Genomic DNA, 19,173 nt, shown 5'->3' with positions numbered 1-19,173 from the left:
TAATAAGTGATTAGGATAATTAAACTGTTTCAGAGTGATCGATGAATTTGTGCACTAATGATTCGATGTCATTTGTCCCCTCACCAGCAGATGGCGACACAGAGAACAACGAAAACTGCGTGATTCAATGAAAACCACAAACCATTATAGTATCAAACAATGTCAAATTCTACTCAAATATCGTTTATTGATTAGTAAACACACATGATAATATATATAATCAGGCTTACTGCTGTGATTTCTTCCTCAGTATCCAGCCCTCATCTCCATCCAGTTGCTCAGGGGGGTGATGCTCACGTCTTTGTGATGATGTCAGGAGTGGGCGTGGCTGAGCGAGATCTGCTGCATCTGGTACACTTACGTGATCGCGCGGTTCCCGGGGATGCAACCACAAATTTAACATCGGTTTCGTTAACGCACTGACATTAAATCACGACGCCGGGGCCGACGAAACGGTAAGCGGTGCATGCGTTAAAATCACGTTACAGTCGCAGAAGAAACGGATTTGTAACCGCTCTCCTAATTTCTCACGGCTCGTGATTATTGGTCTGTAACGTTAACGGGAGTGAACAGGCCACAAAATATGGATGCTGGAGCGCAGAGCAAACCTGAGCTCCGTGGCCCTTCCCGTAATGCAGAAACGAAGAAATTCAGAGATTAGCTAGAAATCCCTGCCATTTGTTTATGTATTATATCGTAGACCGTCATCTGTCGGCATTTTGTAGAGTAGAAAAAAAACATGGGCTCGTTGGCGTTTGTTGCTTAGATTCACATCATCAGATCGCCACTCCTCAGCTTCATATTGATGAAGAATCGTGTGTGTGTTTTGTTTTTTCGTGATGGTGGTGTATTTTGGATTGTCTTGTCTTGAGGCGGACACATAGTGCGACATTTGTTAAAAACCGAGCGCTCTTTCATGCAGACCGAATAGCGCAGTTGTGGATCTGTAAACAGTAGGGATGGGAGTCACGCGAAATTCAACGAGAAATTTCGATTCCACGTATGTTAACCTTATTAGCCTTTATTTTGAGGAAGAAATAACTGAGAACAAATAACTGTTGTCATATGATAAAATAGATTAAACAGAATCAAAGTCTAGTTTTACTGTCGTAAACGTAGCAGGCATTTTTCTCATATATATATCTATATTATAGAGTCTGTAAATACTGGCCATTCTCCCTTATTACAAATTTAAATAACATGTATAAGTCATTAATTTATTTTTCAACCATCTTCAGATCTTTCATGAATCTTCCCAATATGATATGATAACCTGGAAATCTGATATGTGGTTATACATAAACATCTAGACTATATAAAATTATAGATCCTATATTTGAACACCTATGTGTGTTTGTAATTCTAATGGTTAAATAAACATATGCAAACAGTCATTAATGCAATATTTCTTATGTTTTTATATCTGTGAAGTCTTAAAAATGAACTTGTTTGTCATGTTTCAGATTTAAATGGTTAAACACACTCAGTTTTTTCCCCAGTGAGACATGAAGAAGGGGCAGGCCTTGGGCAGTGAATCCTAGTGTGTGAAGCCAGTATAATATTCTGATATGATAACCTTGGTCTGGGTAAAAACAAAAACCTTTCCCCCCATTGAACACAATATATTTTATTTTAAGAAACGTTTAAAATATCTTGCATCAGTAGCTGTTGATGTAGATGTTCCTTTTCTGCTGGAGATACTGTTGCCCTAAAAACCTAAATAAAATAGTTGTGAAAAATATGTAAAATATTTCGACTTGCTTGTCCAAATATATATACACGCACCTTAGGTAAAACTTTGGTGGTTTTAAAACCTTGAATTTTCCAAACCACGGTAAACCTTGAAACCGGTTATGGACCCATGTCTAGTGTGATGACAAATATTTTTCCATCAATCTGAATATCTGGCTAATGATGTTAAGGAATCATTCAAAATACTGGCTCAAAAGAGTTGTTTGTTAAGGAATCACTTTACTGTTTTGAATCCGCTCTATAAGAGAATCCACAGCTTCTTGAACTGCTATCAAAACTACCCATAATTCCTATTTTTTGGTTGTCTACCAAGCAATTGTAAGCTGTCTTTGGGGGCCACATTCACTGATGCTGAATGCTGACAGTCATGTTTCTTCAGCTCCTGAATCCTCCTGAAGCTTCTGGAAAATGTACAGCCTTTAACTTAATTTTTTTTTTGTAATTGTTATATCATATTTAAAGGGATAGTTCATCTAAAAATGTACATTTACTCAATATTTTCACATCCTCAAGTAGTGGTTCCAAACCTGTATGTGTTGCTTTATCTGTTGAACAAAAACGTTTTATTTAATATTTTGAAAAATGTTATAAACTGGTAAACATTGACTTTCACAGTAGAAAAAAAACATACTATGAAAGTCAATAATTACACTTTTTAAAAGAATATTTTTTTGTTCAACAGAAAAACAACAACACAACAAAAAAAGTCAAACAGTTTTGGATGGGTCAAGTGAAGGTTGCTTAAATGACAGAATTTTTAGTTTTGGGTGAGCTATTCCTTTAAATGTCTTTTTTTCTCTGAAAAACAATTTACAGTTGAGTTTACACCTTTTTCTAACGAGTAAAGTTATTTACTTTATTGGAGGCACTGCTGGTTTGGAGAAGTTGCACTCAAAATGACTAAGCCTATTGATGACAGCAGGATGACACTCAAATTTACCTGCCCTTAAAACCGATTTCAAGTGGGTTGGAGACTCATGTCTTGCTTGTAGAATGTGAAAGCCTGGTTGTCTTCAAACTTTCTAGATTTGAATGAGAGTAAAACTGAAATAATTGTGTTCGGTCTATCAAATACTTCTACAGCACAACCAGTAAATCTTGGTAAATCAAGCTTTTCTGTGAAGCCTTGGGTAAAAAAAATCTGGGTGTTATTTGATGATGGCTTGAGATTTAATAAACAGATAAATGCAGGGGTCAAATCCTGCTTTTTTGAGCTTCAATTGACAGTCAAACCTAATCTATCTAGAAATTTTTTTTTAATTAGTTGTAGGTTGGACTACTGTAACTTACTATACAGTATTTTGGGATTAGTCAGACAACTCTATCCAATTTACAGTAAGTTCAAAATGCTGCTGCATAGCTTTTAACCGGTACCAAAAAACATGATCATATCACACCAGTCTTACGCTCTTTGCACTGGTTGCCTGTGCACTATCGTGTCACTTTTAAAATTCTTCTCTTGGTCTTATCTGTCAGACCTGTTGACTGAACATCAGCCTGGTCGGTCTCTTCGGTCATCAAACCAGAGATTATTATGCATCCGAGTCGAGGCTGAAATGCAGTGTTGGCTTTCGCAGTAGCTGGTCGTAGATTGTGGAATGTTCTGCCCCTCTGTAATAGATCTATATAATCTCTGTCTGTTTTTAAATCTAGGTTGAAAACTTACCTTTTTGATTTGGCATTTTATCAGTGAGAATTGTTTGTTTTAGCTATAATTTAATATTTTTCTCTTTGTGATTTGTATTTTGCAGCACATTGGTCAACCTTTGGCTGCGTTTATTTGTGCTATATCATTAAAATTGACATTGGTGTCAGATCATAATGCTGCTTTACAAATAATCCATATCCATTTAGTTTGTAAGTTTTTCTTTGTTCTATTTTCTATAGATGCCAGGAAAATAATGTAATGTTTTGGAGTGACGTAGTATAACAAGGGTATCCGCGTGGTCTTAAAAAAAAAATCTTAAAATGTCTTTCATTTCAAAATCTAAATTTAGGACTGATAATGCAGAAATATTGTGTTGTAGGTCTTAAATTATTTTAAACAGGTCTTCATTTTTCTATGTCTATGTAAAGCTACTCAATCGGGCCAACACCCATTCAGTCACTATCATTCGATCTCAATAAAAGTTTTAACAAAAGTTTACTTATCCTCTCTTATTTAATAACTGCATTTACCAGATCTATTTATATTTTTATTTATGAACATATGGTTTAATTAGTGTTTAGCCTTGTATAAGTCTGAAATTTCATTCATAATTGTCTTAAAAAGCTCTTAAAAAGTCTTAAATTTGACTTGATGAGCCTGCAGAAATCCTGTATAGCAAGGATGTCTAAGGAAAGACCACATTTCAGTCTGCCTTAATTTAATTTTAAATGAAATAATTGCCATCACAAGTTTACTGCATAAAACAAAAATTACATTTTACTCAAGCTTGAATATTTTACTGTGTTAATCTATGTGTTTAACCTGTTAAATATTTTAAAATGCAGAGAAGCTGAACAATTTCAAGTGTTAAATTTTATTATTAGTATATTTTATACCTACTCTTTGGAAACTAGTAGTATACAACTAGTAGTATTTGCACTTTAATTTCGAGTTTATCTGGCGGATATTGTCCCCAATGGCTTCTTTTGAGTCCCTTGGTTGTTTGTTTGACTTATCAGGGTCCAACAGTGCTGAGTAAACTATCTTATATACTCCAGTCAGCCGAGGAAAGCTCTGGAGATTGATTTGACACAAACCCAGGCCTTTCCAGACATGATGATGAGACAAGTAAGCGCACAGAGACAGTTTTACACTTGCTCCTTTCTCCCACTGACATGAAACCATGCCAGATCTTTTATTGCGCACTTTAATATTGAATTGAAATACACCATAGTAACGTTGTAATCGAACAGTTGTCACATGACAATATGGATCTGACTGACTCGCATGCAGGGCAACACTAGTGAAATGTGTCATCGCACTGCTAGGCTGTGAATACAGCATCTGCTGGAAACTGAACCCTGTGATATCCTGTGGTATTGATTTCTCTTTCTGGGGGACTAAAACAAGAAAATCAGCTGACAGGAAAAGTGTGAGTCAGCCGATGAATCATGATTAATCCCTGATGATCGCTAGAGCTGCTAGTTATGTCATCAGTACAGTAGTAAACTGTGTAATCACGCAAGCTGTCATTAGAAACGTCTTTGCTATGACGGATTCAGATAAAAACAAGCAGCTTGATATTCATTGTTGTTCTAAACCTTTTTATTATCTTTAGATCCAGTGGCTCTGTTTTGCCTCTTAAGCCGAGGTATTGATTTGAAATCCATTAAATGTGCTAATTATCTTGAGTGGTTTAAACCACAAACTATGATCTGTAGAATATCGGACACGGTTTCTCTGCAGGTTGTTCATCTGATGATGCAGTTTTTGTGGGTTTAGCAAGTTTATAATCTGTATATATTTGGCAACTTCAAGGGTTTCTAAAGAGTCACGGAGCTGAGATAACTTTGTTGGAAATTCAACAATTTTTAAAATCTTTTTTTGCAGCAATCATTTATCTGTACAATTTATTTGAATTTTTTCTTTTAGTTGTCTTATATTTACAATTTTGGCAAGTTTGAAGTAAACTCTCACTCCAGAATGTCTGGTCTTTTTGAGAAGAGTCCAACTATGTGACATCAAAAATCCATTTTCACTATTAGTTTCAGTCCCAGAGTAAATGAAACGTGCCAGTTTAACTATGGATGTGCCAGTGTGCGTATATTAGTGAGATTTTACTGAAGCAGAACAGCTTTCAGGACATGTTCTAGGGACAGGGGACTTTATGCAGTGATTGGATTGCTGAGCGAATCACTAGTATAACCCTTCCTACTCCCCAAGAACTGTACTTATCCAGAGCGAGCAGAAGGGCTGCCAAAATCACTCTGGACCCCTCACACCCAGCACACTGCCTCTTTGAACTTTTACCTTCTGGTCGACGCTACAGAGCACTGCGCACCAGAACAGCCCGACACAGAAACAGTTTCTTCCCTTAGGCAATCCATCTCATGAACACTTGATGATAATAATTGCAGAACCAACATCACTACTTGCTATACACTTTTATACACATATACACTTATTTAACAACACACTTTACATGCCAATTTGCACATAACAGCTGCACATATAACGTTGTATATAGTAATAAACATGTACATACACTTGTCAATCTGTATATTTGCACTCACTACTTCTATTTTTTAAAATATATTTATTATCTGTTTTTTGTCCTGTCTCTGTAATCCTGTTGCACTGTAGAAGCTCTGTCACGAAAACAAATTCCTCGTATGTGTGAACATACCTGGCAATAAAGCTCTTTCTGATTTCTGGAGGTGTTGTCTGCATGCCGTCTGATTTCAGTTAGACCACAGATTGACATGAAACATATTGTATTCCACATTGAATGATAAATTACTGTAGAATGTACTAATCTGCCTGTTAAAGACAGAGTGTAAGGTCAGATTAAGTAAGATCAGCGGAGTAAATTATAATGATGATGATGAGACATGATTATTTATGATTTATGCTGGTGGTTACGATGAAGGTCAGTGACTTTTATTGTTGATATTCCATTATGCAGTTTCCTAAAGGCTGATTTATACTTCTGTGTCGAGTGATCGGCGGGACCCACGGCGCCTGCCTTGCGCAGTCTTGCATTTATATTTCTGCGTGCTGTTTGTGTTACTCTCCAATAACGTTTCCGAAATGCTAGCTGGCAGTAGGTTTTTATGTTGCTCTGTGTCGAATTTCCTAGCAGGTGTTTTGTTTTTCTGAAAGCTACAAGTAGGCGGACGTGCAACAACTTTAATCATAAGGTAAACACAAAACAAAAGTTTCCATTGGGAGCTCCTTCATGGGGCTCGACACTTGTAAACACTCGCTCCATCGGGCTCGCGGCTCTCAGTGCCACCCATGCTTATCAGCACTACCAAGCTGACCAATCACAGATCTTGCGCTATGGGTTGTTGCAACTTTTAGTTACATTTTTTTGAGAGGTGCATGTCAGCATCAACCACAGCGAGGGCTATGCGACCATATGCGTGCGATTGACGCAGAAGTATAAATCAGCCTCAAGAGTGTGAAGTGACACTGAAGTGTTTTTGCGCTGTACCTTTACAAGTTGAAAGTCTTTAGCAGATTATTTGTTGACAGTTGCCATGGTATTGTCCCGCCTCTCCTCCACTGTGATTGGACAGCTAGTTCAAAAGTGATACTAATGGGTGCTACATATTTCAAAGAGCATATTTCATTAAAAAATGAAATTCAACCACAATGTTAGGAGATGCTCCCACTTATAGTACTTAAACGTGGAAAAAGTCAGATTTTAATAACATGATTTAAGAATATGATGTTTTTGTGAATAGTTTTGCTCTCGTGATTCAGCATGGCTTGTGTTTGTGTGTGTTCAGATTGTCGAGGATTGGCCTGATTCACCATGGCTGAACAGCAGAGGCAGCGCAGTCTCTCCACCTCCGGAGAATCCCTCTATCATGTGCTGGGGGTCGACAAAGTGGCCACTGTTGATGACATCAAGAAGTCATACCGGTGAGTTCCAGGGGCTCCGACCCGTCCTCAGCATCCTGTTTTGGTTCATTTCCCTTAATTCTTTTGCTGGCTGTGGTTTTTACCAGATGTTTATCAGCTAAATGCAGTACAGCAATGTGGAGCCCTGCAGCTCAATAAAACTAAGTGCGTTCAGGGACCGATTCCCATGTACAGTTTTAGCTACTCTAAGACCACATAAAAATAATGAATCTTGGTGTGAAGCTCTTTTTAAAGAGATATTACAGTGTGAGGGTGTAATTACAAAAACATAGCAAAGAAATATCACAACATTGCCATCTTTATATCATAAATCAAAGATACTCAATTATTTTTTTTCTTTAAATAAGCCATTTATTTGTTATAAATATGACAATATATTTTGTTTGGAACAAAAATAGTGTTATACTATATTTGTATAGTATATAGTTTGTGTAATTTTATAAAATAACAATTGTATTGTCATTTATTGGGCAAGCAACAAACTTGAAACAACTAAATATTAGTTTTAATGCTAATTTACACCTACATTTTATACTTGGAAGTCAGAAATGAATCACGGTGAACATTCAACCAATCTTTTTTATTCTACTTATTAATAACTGTAATTGAGCATCTTACAAAGATTGGTGGTGTAATAAATGTTAACACTATATATATATATATATATATATATATATATATATATATATATATATATATATATATATATGTATATACATAAATTATTTAATGAAGTCATTCTCGTTTGTTTTATTTATCTGTTGTGACTGTAAAAGGTCATATAGACTGCATTGGAATGTGTTATACTGATATAAGTAACAGCACCTGGAATTTAATGCAATTGATGTTTTAAAGAAAACTGGCATTGAAGTATCACCCTGACAAGAACCCTGACAACCCTGAGGCTGCTGATAAGTTCAAAGAGATCAACAATGCTCATGCCATCCTCAATGACCCGACAAAGAGAAACATCTATGACAAGTACGGCTCGCTGGGACTTTATGTGGCTGAACAGTTTGGAGAAGAGAACGTCAACACTTACTTCGTCCTGTCCAGCTGGTGGGCCAAGGTATGACTTCATTTGTAGCGTTAATAGGGTTCGTTTATGTGTTTGTGTTTGTTCAGTAGAAAGACTTCATAGTGTTTTCAAAAGGAAAATATATTCAGAAAGAATTTTCAACAGCATTTAATTCAATCTTAGGTGTATTCTAATATGCTGATTATTTTCCCCTAACAAATGTTTTTAGTGTGAGTTTTTAGCTTTTAGAGTGATTTTTGAGAGTCATGTGGAAACCATGGTACATTTTAGCTGTCTTTGATGCACAGAATGCTCAAAATAAAAGCAAATATTTGAAATAAAAATTATTTTAACCATACTTCACCAGAAGATCAAATTAAGAATTGCAAACCCTTTTCTTATTACAAGATTTCTAAAATGCAAATTATGCAGTATTTATGTAAATATGTGCTAATTTGCATACAGTTCTAGTACATAAATCTGAACACTGAATAAAGTCAGGGTTTTATTAACATATTTATTATTTTTACAGTGATTTAGGCTTACCTTTTAATCATAAATCTGAAAGTTTCTTAAAAATAATATTTTTTTAAATTATGTTTGAACATAGTCTGAAAAACCTCACAGAAAACCAAAAAACCTGCAAAAATAAAGCAAATACACTACCTGACAAAAGTCTTGTCATCAATCCCATTTGTAAAAGCAACAAATAATAACTTGTCTTCTAGCTGTTGGAACCCGCATGGACCCAAGATTCTCACAGAAATCAGTCAAGTTTGGTGAAAGGAAAAATTATGGTTTGGGGTTGCATTTAGTATGGGGGCGTGCGAGAGATCTGCAGACCGGATGGCAACATCAACAGCCTGAGGTATCAAGACATTTGTGCTGCCAATTACAGTACAAATCACAGGAGAGGGCAAATTCTTCAGCAGGATAGTGCTCCTTCTCATACTTCAGCCTTCACATCAAAGTTTCTGAAGGCAAAGAAGATCAAGGTGCTCCAGGATTGGCCAGCCCAGTCACTAGACATGAACATTATTGAGCATGTCTGAGGTAAAAGGATGAGAAGGCATTTAAGATAAATCCAAAGAATCTGATGAACTCTGAGAGTCCTGCAAGAACGCTTTCTTTGCCGTTCCAGATGACTTTATTAATAAATTATTTCAGTCATTGCAGAGATGTATGGATGCAGTCGTCCAAGCTCATGGGAGTCATACCCAATATTAATTCTTTTTCCACTGCAGCATGACTTTATATTCTATTGTGTACATTATTTCTGTTAAGCGACAAGACTTTTGTCTAAGCAAAGTCAGACCTTACTGACCTAATTAAATAATTAAAAATCAAGGCATGATCATATTTTATTTTGGTAAAATAAGCGTAATCTAGAGGCCTTTTCCTTTCATTTAAGCCACCTCTGATACCAAATAATCAACTAAAAGTCAAGTTATTATTTGTTTTTCATAAAACTTGGAAAGGCGACAAGACTTTTGTCAGATAGTGTATATAGAAAGAATCTCAAAATCATCAAGTGCATGAATAATCAGTGTTTATGCTTATAGTGTCTCACCTTGCTATTATAAACATCTATAAAAAATCAATATAGTGCATCCTTGCTGAATAAATTCATTAATTTTTCCAGAAAAGAAATGAACACCTTTGATTAATAATTTTGTTGCATTGCTCTCTGTCTCCCCCTGCAGGCTCTGTTTATTTTCTGTGGTCTGGCTACAGGCTGCTACTTCTGCTGTTGCCTGTGCTGCTGCTGCAACTGCTGCTGCGGGAAGTGTAAACCACGGCCACCCGATAGACCGGACCAGGAGTTTTACGTCTCCCCTGAAGACCTAGAGGCCCAACTACAGTCCGACGAGAGAGGTTAGATGTGCTTACGTGCGTTATGTGCTCATGACATGCAACGTATCTGTCTCTATAGAGCACATTAATGCACAGCTGCTCTGAAAATGGTTTTCCCATTCATGTTTTCTATAGGGATGTAAAAGTCTTTATCAAGCATTGAATCAAACAAGTGACTTGACGATGACTATATCGGAAATCGATACAGTGATATAATGTTAGGGAGCCCATATTTTTTACATGTTTAGTTTTAATATCAAACCATCAAGACGATTCATATATAAAAGATATAAGATAACATATATACTTTGCCAATGCTTGTTGCACTTTTTTGAATCTTAAGTCAAACGTCAATCTCTCTATATAGTGTATTTCCTTTACAATTCTTATCCATTGAGCCCTTGTTGGAGGATCAACCTGAAACCATTTTGTAATTATGGCTTTGCTGCTACTTACCAAAAGTATTTGTATTACTGGTAACAATTCTGACATTTTCCCAAAGTATAATATAATAAATGAGCAGTCAGAAAATTGCCTCAGAAAATTCGGTGATGAAATTATAATCATCCTTAAATTTATTTAATTTTTTAAATAAAATAATCTCTAACTGAAATGAATATATATATATATATATGCACAAAAAAACAAATAAGACTTTCTCCGGAAGAAAAAATATTATCAGACATACTGTGAACATTTCCTTGCTCTGTTAAACATACTTTGGGAAAGATTTAAAATAAAAAAAAAAATTCAAAGGGGGCTAATAATTCTGACTTCAACTGTGTATATATATATGTATATATATGTTTATTTCTATTTTAAATGTTTCCCAAATTATGTTTAACAGAGCAAGGAAATGTTCACAGTATGTCTGATAATATCTTTTCTTCTGGAGAAAGTCTTGTAATTATATACATATTATATACATATACATATACATATAATAACGAGCCACGGTCGACCCGGGCTCAAACAAACCTTGTCATCGTCTTGATGAACAGCCACAAAGCCAAAAAGAAGAGTAAAAAGATTTTACCCTGTGTCCCGTAGTTTTTTACAAACCAGTCTGAAGCGTGAGCGGTTTCGCTTTCTTGCTTGCGTTCGCCACGCGTCCATATTTGAAATAACAAACTTCTTTAGCTCATGATAATATTGTGCGCTTGATTATTGACGTGCTTTTGAAACTTGATCCTGTCAGAAACTGATAAACATGAGAGTGACGCGAGAAGAAACAGGAGAAGCCGGAAAAAAGGAGCAAATTATTTTTTCAGCAAACGTGAACAAAATGCCATGTTTAACTATTATTATCACCTTTTGGACCATTATGAACTTGATATGATGGAATTATTTTCTAACAAGAGGCTACATGTGCTGGTGAGGATTAAAGACACATTTAATCATGAGAGGTTTGCACTGACTGGGCGATATTTTGTGTTGTTTGAACCTAAATAAGGACTAAATGTCTGCTGTTTGTAGTTTTTCTGCAAGTGGTAACATATCGGAGACTGTAAGAGACTGTTCAAATATGTTGCATTTATTTTTTTTTTACATAATTACAGATGTTACAGTAGGCTATTTCACACTGTCATTGATCTGCAGTTATAATCAACTCATGTTCATAGAAAAATAAGTAATAAACATTTCTACACAAGTATTTATGTGTAAAGCATCTGTTTTGTGAGAAGTGCTTCTCATATGATATGTGAATAACCTGTACAGCTTGACTGTAGGCATTGTCGAGCGAAAATGACGTTGACTGAAACTTTCTGTCGTACACCATGCCCACCAAAAGAGTACCATTGGTACCCTTTTAGCAGTGGAAACGCAAGCCTGATAAAGATGACCTGTACCAACCCGTACCGTACCAGTCAGTGGAAACGAGCCCTTAAACGATCCAAACTTCCCAATCGCGCCACTCGGCGACCCCTCAATGCAGAAGTTACATTGCAATACACAATACATTGCAGTTACACATGACTGATAACTTCAGAGCTTGAAACAGGTCTGTGACTCTCTTATTGTTAATAATCCACTGGAGCAAATAAATAGAGTTTTTACTTTTGGAACCCAACAGTTGTGTTGTGATGTTGTGTTGTGTTGTCCTTCATATTCTGCTTTAACCGTTGTTTTTCTGTTGAAATCTTCCTGCAGAGGCAGTCGGTGGTGAACCTATCGTGTTGCAGCCTTCTGCCACAGAAACCACCCAGCTAACATCCGACGGGTACCATACTACCTACCACACCGATACCGGCTTCAACTAAAACAGACATCCTGTTGGCCTCCACCACGTGGTTTGTCTCGCGCCATCCCTCCAATGGGAAAAATGAATGAAAAGAATCCTTCAACTACAACAAAAAAAAAGCCTGTTTTGAGAGGAGGAAAGCCAGCGATGGAGCTGAATTGTTTAGCGTATCCCGTCCCTTATTCACACAACCACTTCCATCACCCACGCAAGATCCACCTCACAGTACTGTAGCTTCAAAAAAACAAGCTTAAGAAAAAAAAAACGTAAAAAAAAAAGATCTTGTCGTTTACCCTGATCTCTTTGTTGCCTTTGACCTCCGATCTTGCCTTCCACTCGTTCCCTCGCTCCTCCAGCCAGATTTGCTCGTCGTCCTGTGGCATGCACTGTTCCTTGACTTTGTTTGAGAAATTTCCCCACCGTTTTTGGTATATTTATTGACATGAGATGTTCGTTCCCGGTTCTAAGTGCTTGAATGTGGTTTAAAGTCGACTCCGTGAACTTGCCATAGGTGTTCGAAGACTAGTGTGGCTGCGCTGAGAAGCAGCAGGAATTGTTTTCATTTATAAAATGGAAATTTTGTTTGTTTACCCATTCAATCCTCCTGGTTTACTGCGAAGTTTGTGTCCCTGTAATGCCATTTTATCTCCTATGTGTCATAAATTTGAGAATTAACAGCGATTATTTAAAGTTATCTGGCCTCGCTTTGTTCATTTTGTTTCATTGAAGCTTTCTGAGAGAGAGAAAGATACAAACGGTGCAATTGATAACATGCCATTTGTTTGTAGTATTCTGCTCATTGTACATTCGTTTTTTTGTGTTGTTTTGGGGACGATAACCTGAGCCAAAAGTAGGAGTTTTCTCTGTGTGTGGAATGATTTGAACTGTCATCTCTGTGTAATGTGTAGGTTGTTCGCTGGCGTGTGATATCATGTTTGGACACTCAGCTTTGGTCTTAATGTTAAGCTCAGTTTGGCCCAGTTGTGTCTCTTTTTTGTCATCGGAAAGGGAATCACGATCGCAAACTGATATAAACGCCCATATCTTGAGTGTGTATGTGAGCAGGAAACTTAAGCTAATTTTTATATAGATCTACAATCAACACATCACATGTATGTACAATATATGTATATTTTGGGCATTTTTTTAATATTAGTTTTTGGCGCGTGTAGGTATTCTTTGTGACTGTGGTTCTGGCCTGTTGTGGGCACTTGAGATTCTCTATGACGAGATGTACTGTCTATTGTGAGAGAAATGCTTGTTATTGTTTTTGAAGTCATTAATTATTGAGCAGTAACCGTTTATTTATTGGACTGGCAATTTATTTTAACTCTACAAGCATCCGGATTGCAGAAGTTCAATCTTTCAAGGCCATGCTAAATATTAGTCTTAATGCTAGTTTATACCCATATTTTTATACTATTGATTTGATCAGAAATCAGAAATTAATCACTAAAAAATGTAGAGACCACTTTTAAATTCTGTTTTTCTGGACATGCTGGATTTACTAGGAATGTGTTGAATCAAGTGTTAATATTTGTTTGAATAATCTGTAAAGATCTGATGAGAACATTTCTTTCAAATATCTTTTTTAAAGCCTTTTTTTGCTGAACATGACAGTTAGTGAGAATAACACTCTTTATTCATATTTATTGTCTATTTTAGACAACACAATGTTGTTTTGTCTAAAATGAACACTCAAAAAATTGATCTTTGTTTATTCAAACTACTTACTTAAAATGAGCCAAAACAAAAGTCTTGAGGATTTTTGGGGACAACTTAATTATTTCATGTTCAAACCAGGTTAACTCAAGTTAACTTAATTCCTTGATGTTGTCCAAACCCAAATCAATTGTGTGGAACCCAACATTTTTACAGTGATTTTACAGCATTTTAAACATGTCTGAAAACCTGGAGCGTTAATTTTGTTATTTTGACACAACTGTCATTTATGCTCTGAATGACAACATTGTTAGTTTGAACTTAGAAGAATGCCATTAAAACGTTTTGCTCAACAATTTGACTCTTAATTATGACTATATGATGGCTATAAATTAAAATGACTATAAATGACTATAAATTAAAAATCCAAAACATTAATTTTGTCCATAAATTAATGACCATTAATTAAAATGACTACAAATTAAACTATAAATTAAAAATCCAATGACAAAAATACTTGACTATAAATTCTTAATTTTCCACTGTTAATTGACTATAAATTAAAAATCATGTATATGTCTAGAAATTAAAATCACTCTAAATTAAAAATCCAAAGAAACTGAGAATTGCCAAGTGGTTTATAGTTTCCAGAGCTGTATAATCAATGCCTGTTTGTATGACATTGCAATACATTTTCAGAAAAGTAATGAAAATGGGTTGAATTTTGACAATTTTAAAACTAGAAAAATTATTGTAATGATCATGGATTTTTATGCAATTATAAGGATGTTAAAAAAAGATATATATATATATATATATATATATATATATATATATATATATATATATATATATATATATATATATATATATATATATATATATATATATATATATATATATAAATTAATTCAAATATGGATTAAAAGTAGGCATGGGCCAGTATAAGATTCGGACAGCATGATAACCCCTTGGATAAAAATATCACGGCTTTACGGTATTGTGATTACTGCTCTAAAATATATTCTTTTTAAATGCCTAGGTAAAAAAAAAACAAAAAAACTTTTTTTCCTCTTTAAACTCAATATATTTTATTTTGAGAAACATTTTAAAAAGATTTAGAGCAGTAAACATGTCAGGATAAATAATTCAAATGAATCATTGACTTCTGCTGTCTTCTTTTGTTTCAAAAACACAGATTTCTTTACAATTTAGATCAGCATTTTTGAATATCTTTTCAGCTGGAGATACAGTTGTTCTAAAAAACAAAAAAGTAAAGAAAAAAATCTTACACATACTTTAGGAATGGCATAGCACAAAATTTCAGCGGTTTTAAAACCTTGACGTTTCCAAACCGCAGTATACCTTGAAAATGGTTATCGTCCCATGCCTACTTAAAAGAATGCATAATTGTCTTTATTTTTGCTCTTTCTAAGGGCAGAGATTAAAAACAAGTAAACACAACTTCCTTGGTAGTTGCATTTCCCCTCATTTTCATTAAATAGATTGAACGAAGTTGCAATCTTGGATGACTTAATTGAGTAGCTATGGATTGATGGTACATAACCCTTTCATTGATTCTCCTCAATCTCAGAGATGTGGCATTATCCATCAAAATATTAACTCAACCATCAAGCTGTTTATGTGACATTTAGCCTAATAATGTGGTCCTGATCATCGTGATTGTTTTTGCTTATAATTTTTTATGCTTTAAGCGCTCAGTGAATTTGATAGTGTGGCGACGTTCCAACATCTAAAAGTACTGAGTACGGACGGTCAGTTCCCTCTTCAAGTATATCAGAAAGTGCTTTAATAACCTTCTTATACCAAACCTGATTTTCTGAATCTGCAATTACAAACACCACAATGACCATCAATGCCATGTTAGCTCATGCTTTTTACTTCAACGTGTCTCAATGCCTTCTCACATGGGCATTTCTGAATTGTGTTTTTCATCTGTCTGCCTTCATTTTTCCTTCTCAGCTCAATCTGGAGCTAAATACAAATGTCACCAGCCATGTTCATTCACATTTTCTAGATACTCTTCAAATGCCAATGATTTTTCATCAAACTGTTTACATTTCATTATTATTGAGTACAATGGTATCTTGGGTCACTATCTACTCGCTTTCTCCTCTCTCTTTTTCTCTCTCTTACTGTCTTTCTCATTCCCTCGTTCCAATGCTCTAGATGGTTTTAATGGATGTTAGCCTCTGTGGTCTTTTTTCCCTGTGCATTTATCTGTATCAGAACTACACTTGTATAAAGAGTATGGCTTATTCGTTGACATTTTAAGTTTGATGATTAAAGGAGAATAAAAAAAATGAAATAACATAAAACAGTGGAGTAAAAATGATCAGGAAAATGTTGCATATTATGTCTTCAGAAAGAAGAGAAGATGTTTAGTGTAATTATAGTGAAATGGTAATTTTATGCATTTTTTATTTTATTTATGACCTTATTTTGTCATGTTTATAAACATATGTCCTGGTTTCAAATGGTATGTTACATGAGTTTGACTCTGAAACTATGCTACTCATGGTTCTATAGTGAAGGTCTCTTGTACATACACTGAATTATTAAAAGAATAATACTGGACCTTTATGTTGTAGCATGGTTATTGTATTAATAAAAGAGAAAACATTTATTTGCTGGTGTAAAATAAATGTTTATGAACATTTGATGTGGCTGAGAGTAATCTTCTTAAAGGGCGTTTAATCATATTTGTGTAGCAATAGTCTGTGAATATAACCAGTTTCTAATGGTAAACATTTATTCATTTTATTTCTTATAATCACACTTCATAAAAACAGTCTGCAGAAACACTTCGATAGACATTCCCCCTTTGCACGTGTCATCAGAGTGGGAAAACCTCGCGCATTAGTGACGATCTCGCCCTCATTTGTATAGGACAGTGTTTCCCAACCCTGTTCCTGGAGGCACACCAACAGTACATATTTTGGATGTCTCCCTTATCTGACTCATTAACTTCAGGTTTTGGAGTCTCTTCTGATGAGTTGATTCAGGTGTGTTTGATTAGGGAGAGGTTGAAAATGTGTACTGTTGGTGTGCCTTCAGGAACAGGGTTGGGAAACACTGGTATAGGATATTAGTTTTGGTTTTGTATCTGCCACTATGCTGACACATGGGTGTTTGTAGCTCCACCCTTGTTTGACAATAGGACTGGGAGCCCAATCTCATTTGAATTTAAAGTGACAGTCACCATAATGGGGCACAATTAGGATTAATATTGGGCAGTTTCAAAAGGTTATAAAACATTATTTTGTGGGGTATTTTAAGCTGAGACTTCGAGACCTAATTTACATTTTGGAAAAAGGGGCATAGTAGGTCCCCTTTAAAATAAAAACAACAAAGGACTTTTTAAGTAAATGATAATAATGCCAAGAAAGTAAAATGAGAAAAAGAATAAAAACAATCCATAATTTTATTAGGAAATGATTATAAAAATAGAAAATAAAATATTACTGAAATAAAACTTAGCGCTTTGGGTTTTAGAAAAGCGCATTATAAATAAAATGCCGTAGAATGCTACATTCGCATGTCAAGTTTTTATAGTAAATACAAAGTGTTATGAGCAATCATATAGCTTAAGATGAGAGGCATGGCAAGCAAATCCTCTCATTAACCATTTCAAAATGTCAAAAATAAAGTGTCATAAACGAAAACCATATAAAGATCAAATATATATTCTGAATCCTTTAGTATTGTTATACTGGTGGTTTTTAGCACAAAATGTGAATGTATACTCCTAGTTGAAGTGATAAAGTAAGTGCAGAATCTTTTTTTATAAGTACCAAAGAAGAGTGACAACCTTTTTTACAGTCTATAGTGACAACACATTTTTATAAAACCTATAATGAAATGCGCATTTTCTCACAATGCTTTTTAAAACAATTATTATTAATTCTGTCACAAGAACAAGAAGTATTACATATGTAAGTAGTTTTCTGAAAGACAAAATATATAAATAAATAATATATATTATAATATTTGTAATATATATATATATATATATATATATATATATATATATATATATATATATATATATATATATATATATATATATATATATAATTAACTAACTGTTTTCAGTGCTTTTTTGTTTTGTGATTGTTCTAAAAGATTTATATATAATTTGAAGTCATTCGCAAAATGGGAAAAGTTTGGTTTACATTGAGCCCACTTTTGAATCTTTCCAAAACCTGTTTAGCAGGATAAATTCTATGATTTTTTTTATATTTTGTAAGACACTTCTTTGATTCTGTTATTTATGCAAAACTTGTTTGTTAACTTCCAAGCTTCAACCAAACACTGTAAAACCCAACAGTCAACTTTATCAAATTAAATGAATGTAGTTAACTGAAAATTGACTGAAAGTTGATTCTACTCATTTGAAAAGAGTTTTGAACTTAGTGTTGAAGGCAATGAGTTAATTAAATACCTCATTACTTTAACTTAAATGGAGTAAGTTCACAGTACTCATATAGATTAGTTTTTCAACTCAAATTGTTGCAATCGCTTTCATCAAACGGTTTGAGTTGCCTTAACTTATTGGGTTTTACAGTACTCAGTTGGTTTGAGTTCTCTGCATTTATTGGGTTTTACTGTGCTGAAATTGCTTCATTTACTCAAATGGATTAAGCTCACAGTACTCATCAGGATTAGTTTTTGTATTTAAATGGTTTGTTGCAATCGGTTTCTTCAAATGGTTTGAGTTACTTTAACTTTTTGGGTTTTACAGTAAAGAAATATTAGCAAATAATAAAAGGCAAAAATATCTTGCCGTAGGTAGAGACAACAGAGAGCATTCCGTATAACCTTACTGTTGTTTTAAAAATCGATATTTTAATGAAAATGTTTTCACAAGGATTACCTGCTAATCTCTTCTGAAATGCAGTTTTTAAAAGCAAAACCATACCCTTTGGAAAACAATAGCGAATTCTTTTAGTTTAACTGCTAATATAAAATTTTAAAGAAATTCAGTGTAAGAGAACAAATATTTATGAGGATTAATTAACTGCCTTACTAAAAATATAAGTATTG

At 34.6% G+C, this 19,173-nt stretch overlaps 1 protein-coding gene across 1 annotated transcript; it reads left to right on the top strand.

The window, feature by feature from the left end:
- The first annotated feature begins 332 nt into the window (after window positions 1–332).
- On the top strand, window positions 333–14,462 carry dnajc5aa (DnaJ (Hsp40) homolog, subfamily C, member 5aa). The gene is made up of 5 exons (XM_056463677.1): window positions 333–455; window positions 7,195–7,330; window positions 8,186–8,399; window positions 10,052–10,223; window positions 12,354–14,462. Exons 2-5 carry the CDS (start codon window positions 7,221–7,223, stop codon window positions 12,461–12,463), a joined length of 606 nt encoding a protein of 201 aa, XP_056319652.1. The 5' UTR covers window positions 333–455; window positions 7,195–7,220; the 3' UTR covers window positions 12,464–14,462.
- The last annotated feature ends 4,711 nt before the right edge of the window (window positions 14,463–19,173 follow it).

This window comes from Danio aesculapii, chromosome 8 (genome assembly GCF_903798145.1).
Source record: "Danio aesculapii chromosome 8, fDanAes4.1, whole genome shotgun sequence".
In the NCBI taxonomy this organism is placed as follows: domain Eukaryota; kingdom Metazoa; phylum Chordata; class Actinopteri; order Cypriniformes; family Danionidae; genus Danio; species Danio aesculapii.
Note: the sequence above shows the minus strand (reverse complement) of the source record. Positions and strands in the feature narration are given on the sequence as shown.

Excerpts from the sequence above, each read along its gene's own strand:
- dnajc5aa (XM_056463677.1), top strand. The coding sequence starts at position 7,221 with ATGGCTGAACAGCAGAGGCAGCGCAGTCTCTCCACCTCCGGAGAATCC. Across the intron at positions 7,331-8,185 it reads GACATCAAGAAGTCATACCG|AAAACTGGCATTGAAGTATC; the intron begins GTGAGTTCCAGG and ends GATGTTTTAAAG. Across the intron at positions 10,224-12,353 it reads ACTACAGTCCGACGAGAGAG|AGGCAGTCGGTGGTGAACCT; the intron begins GTTAGATGTGCT and ends ATCTTCCTGCAG.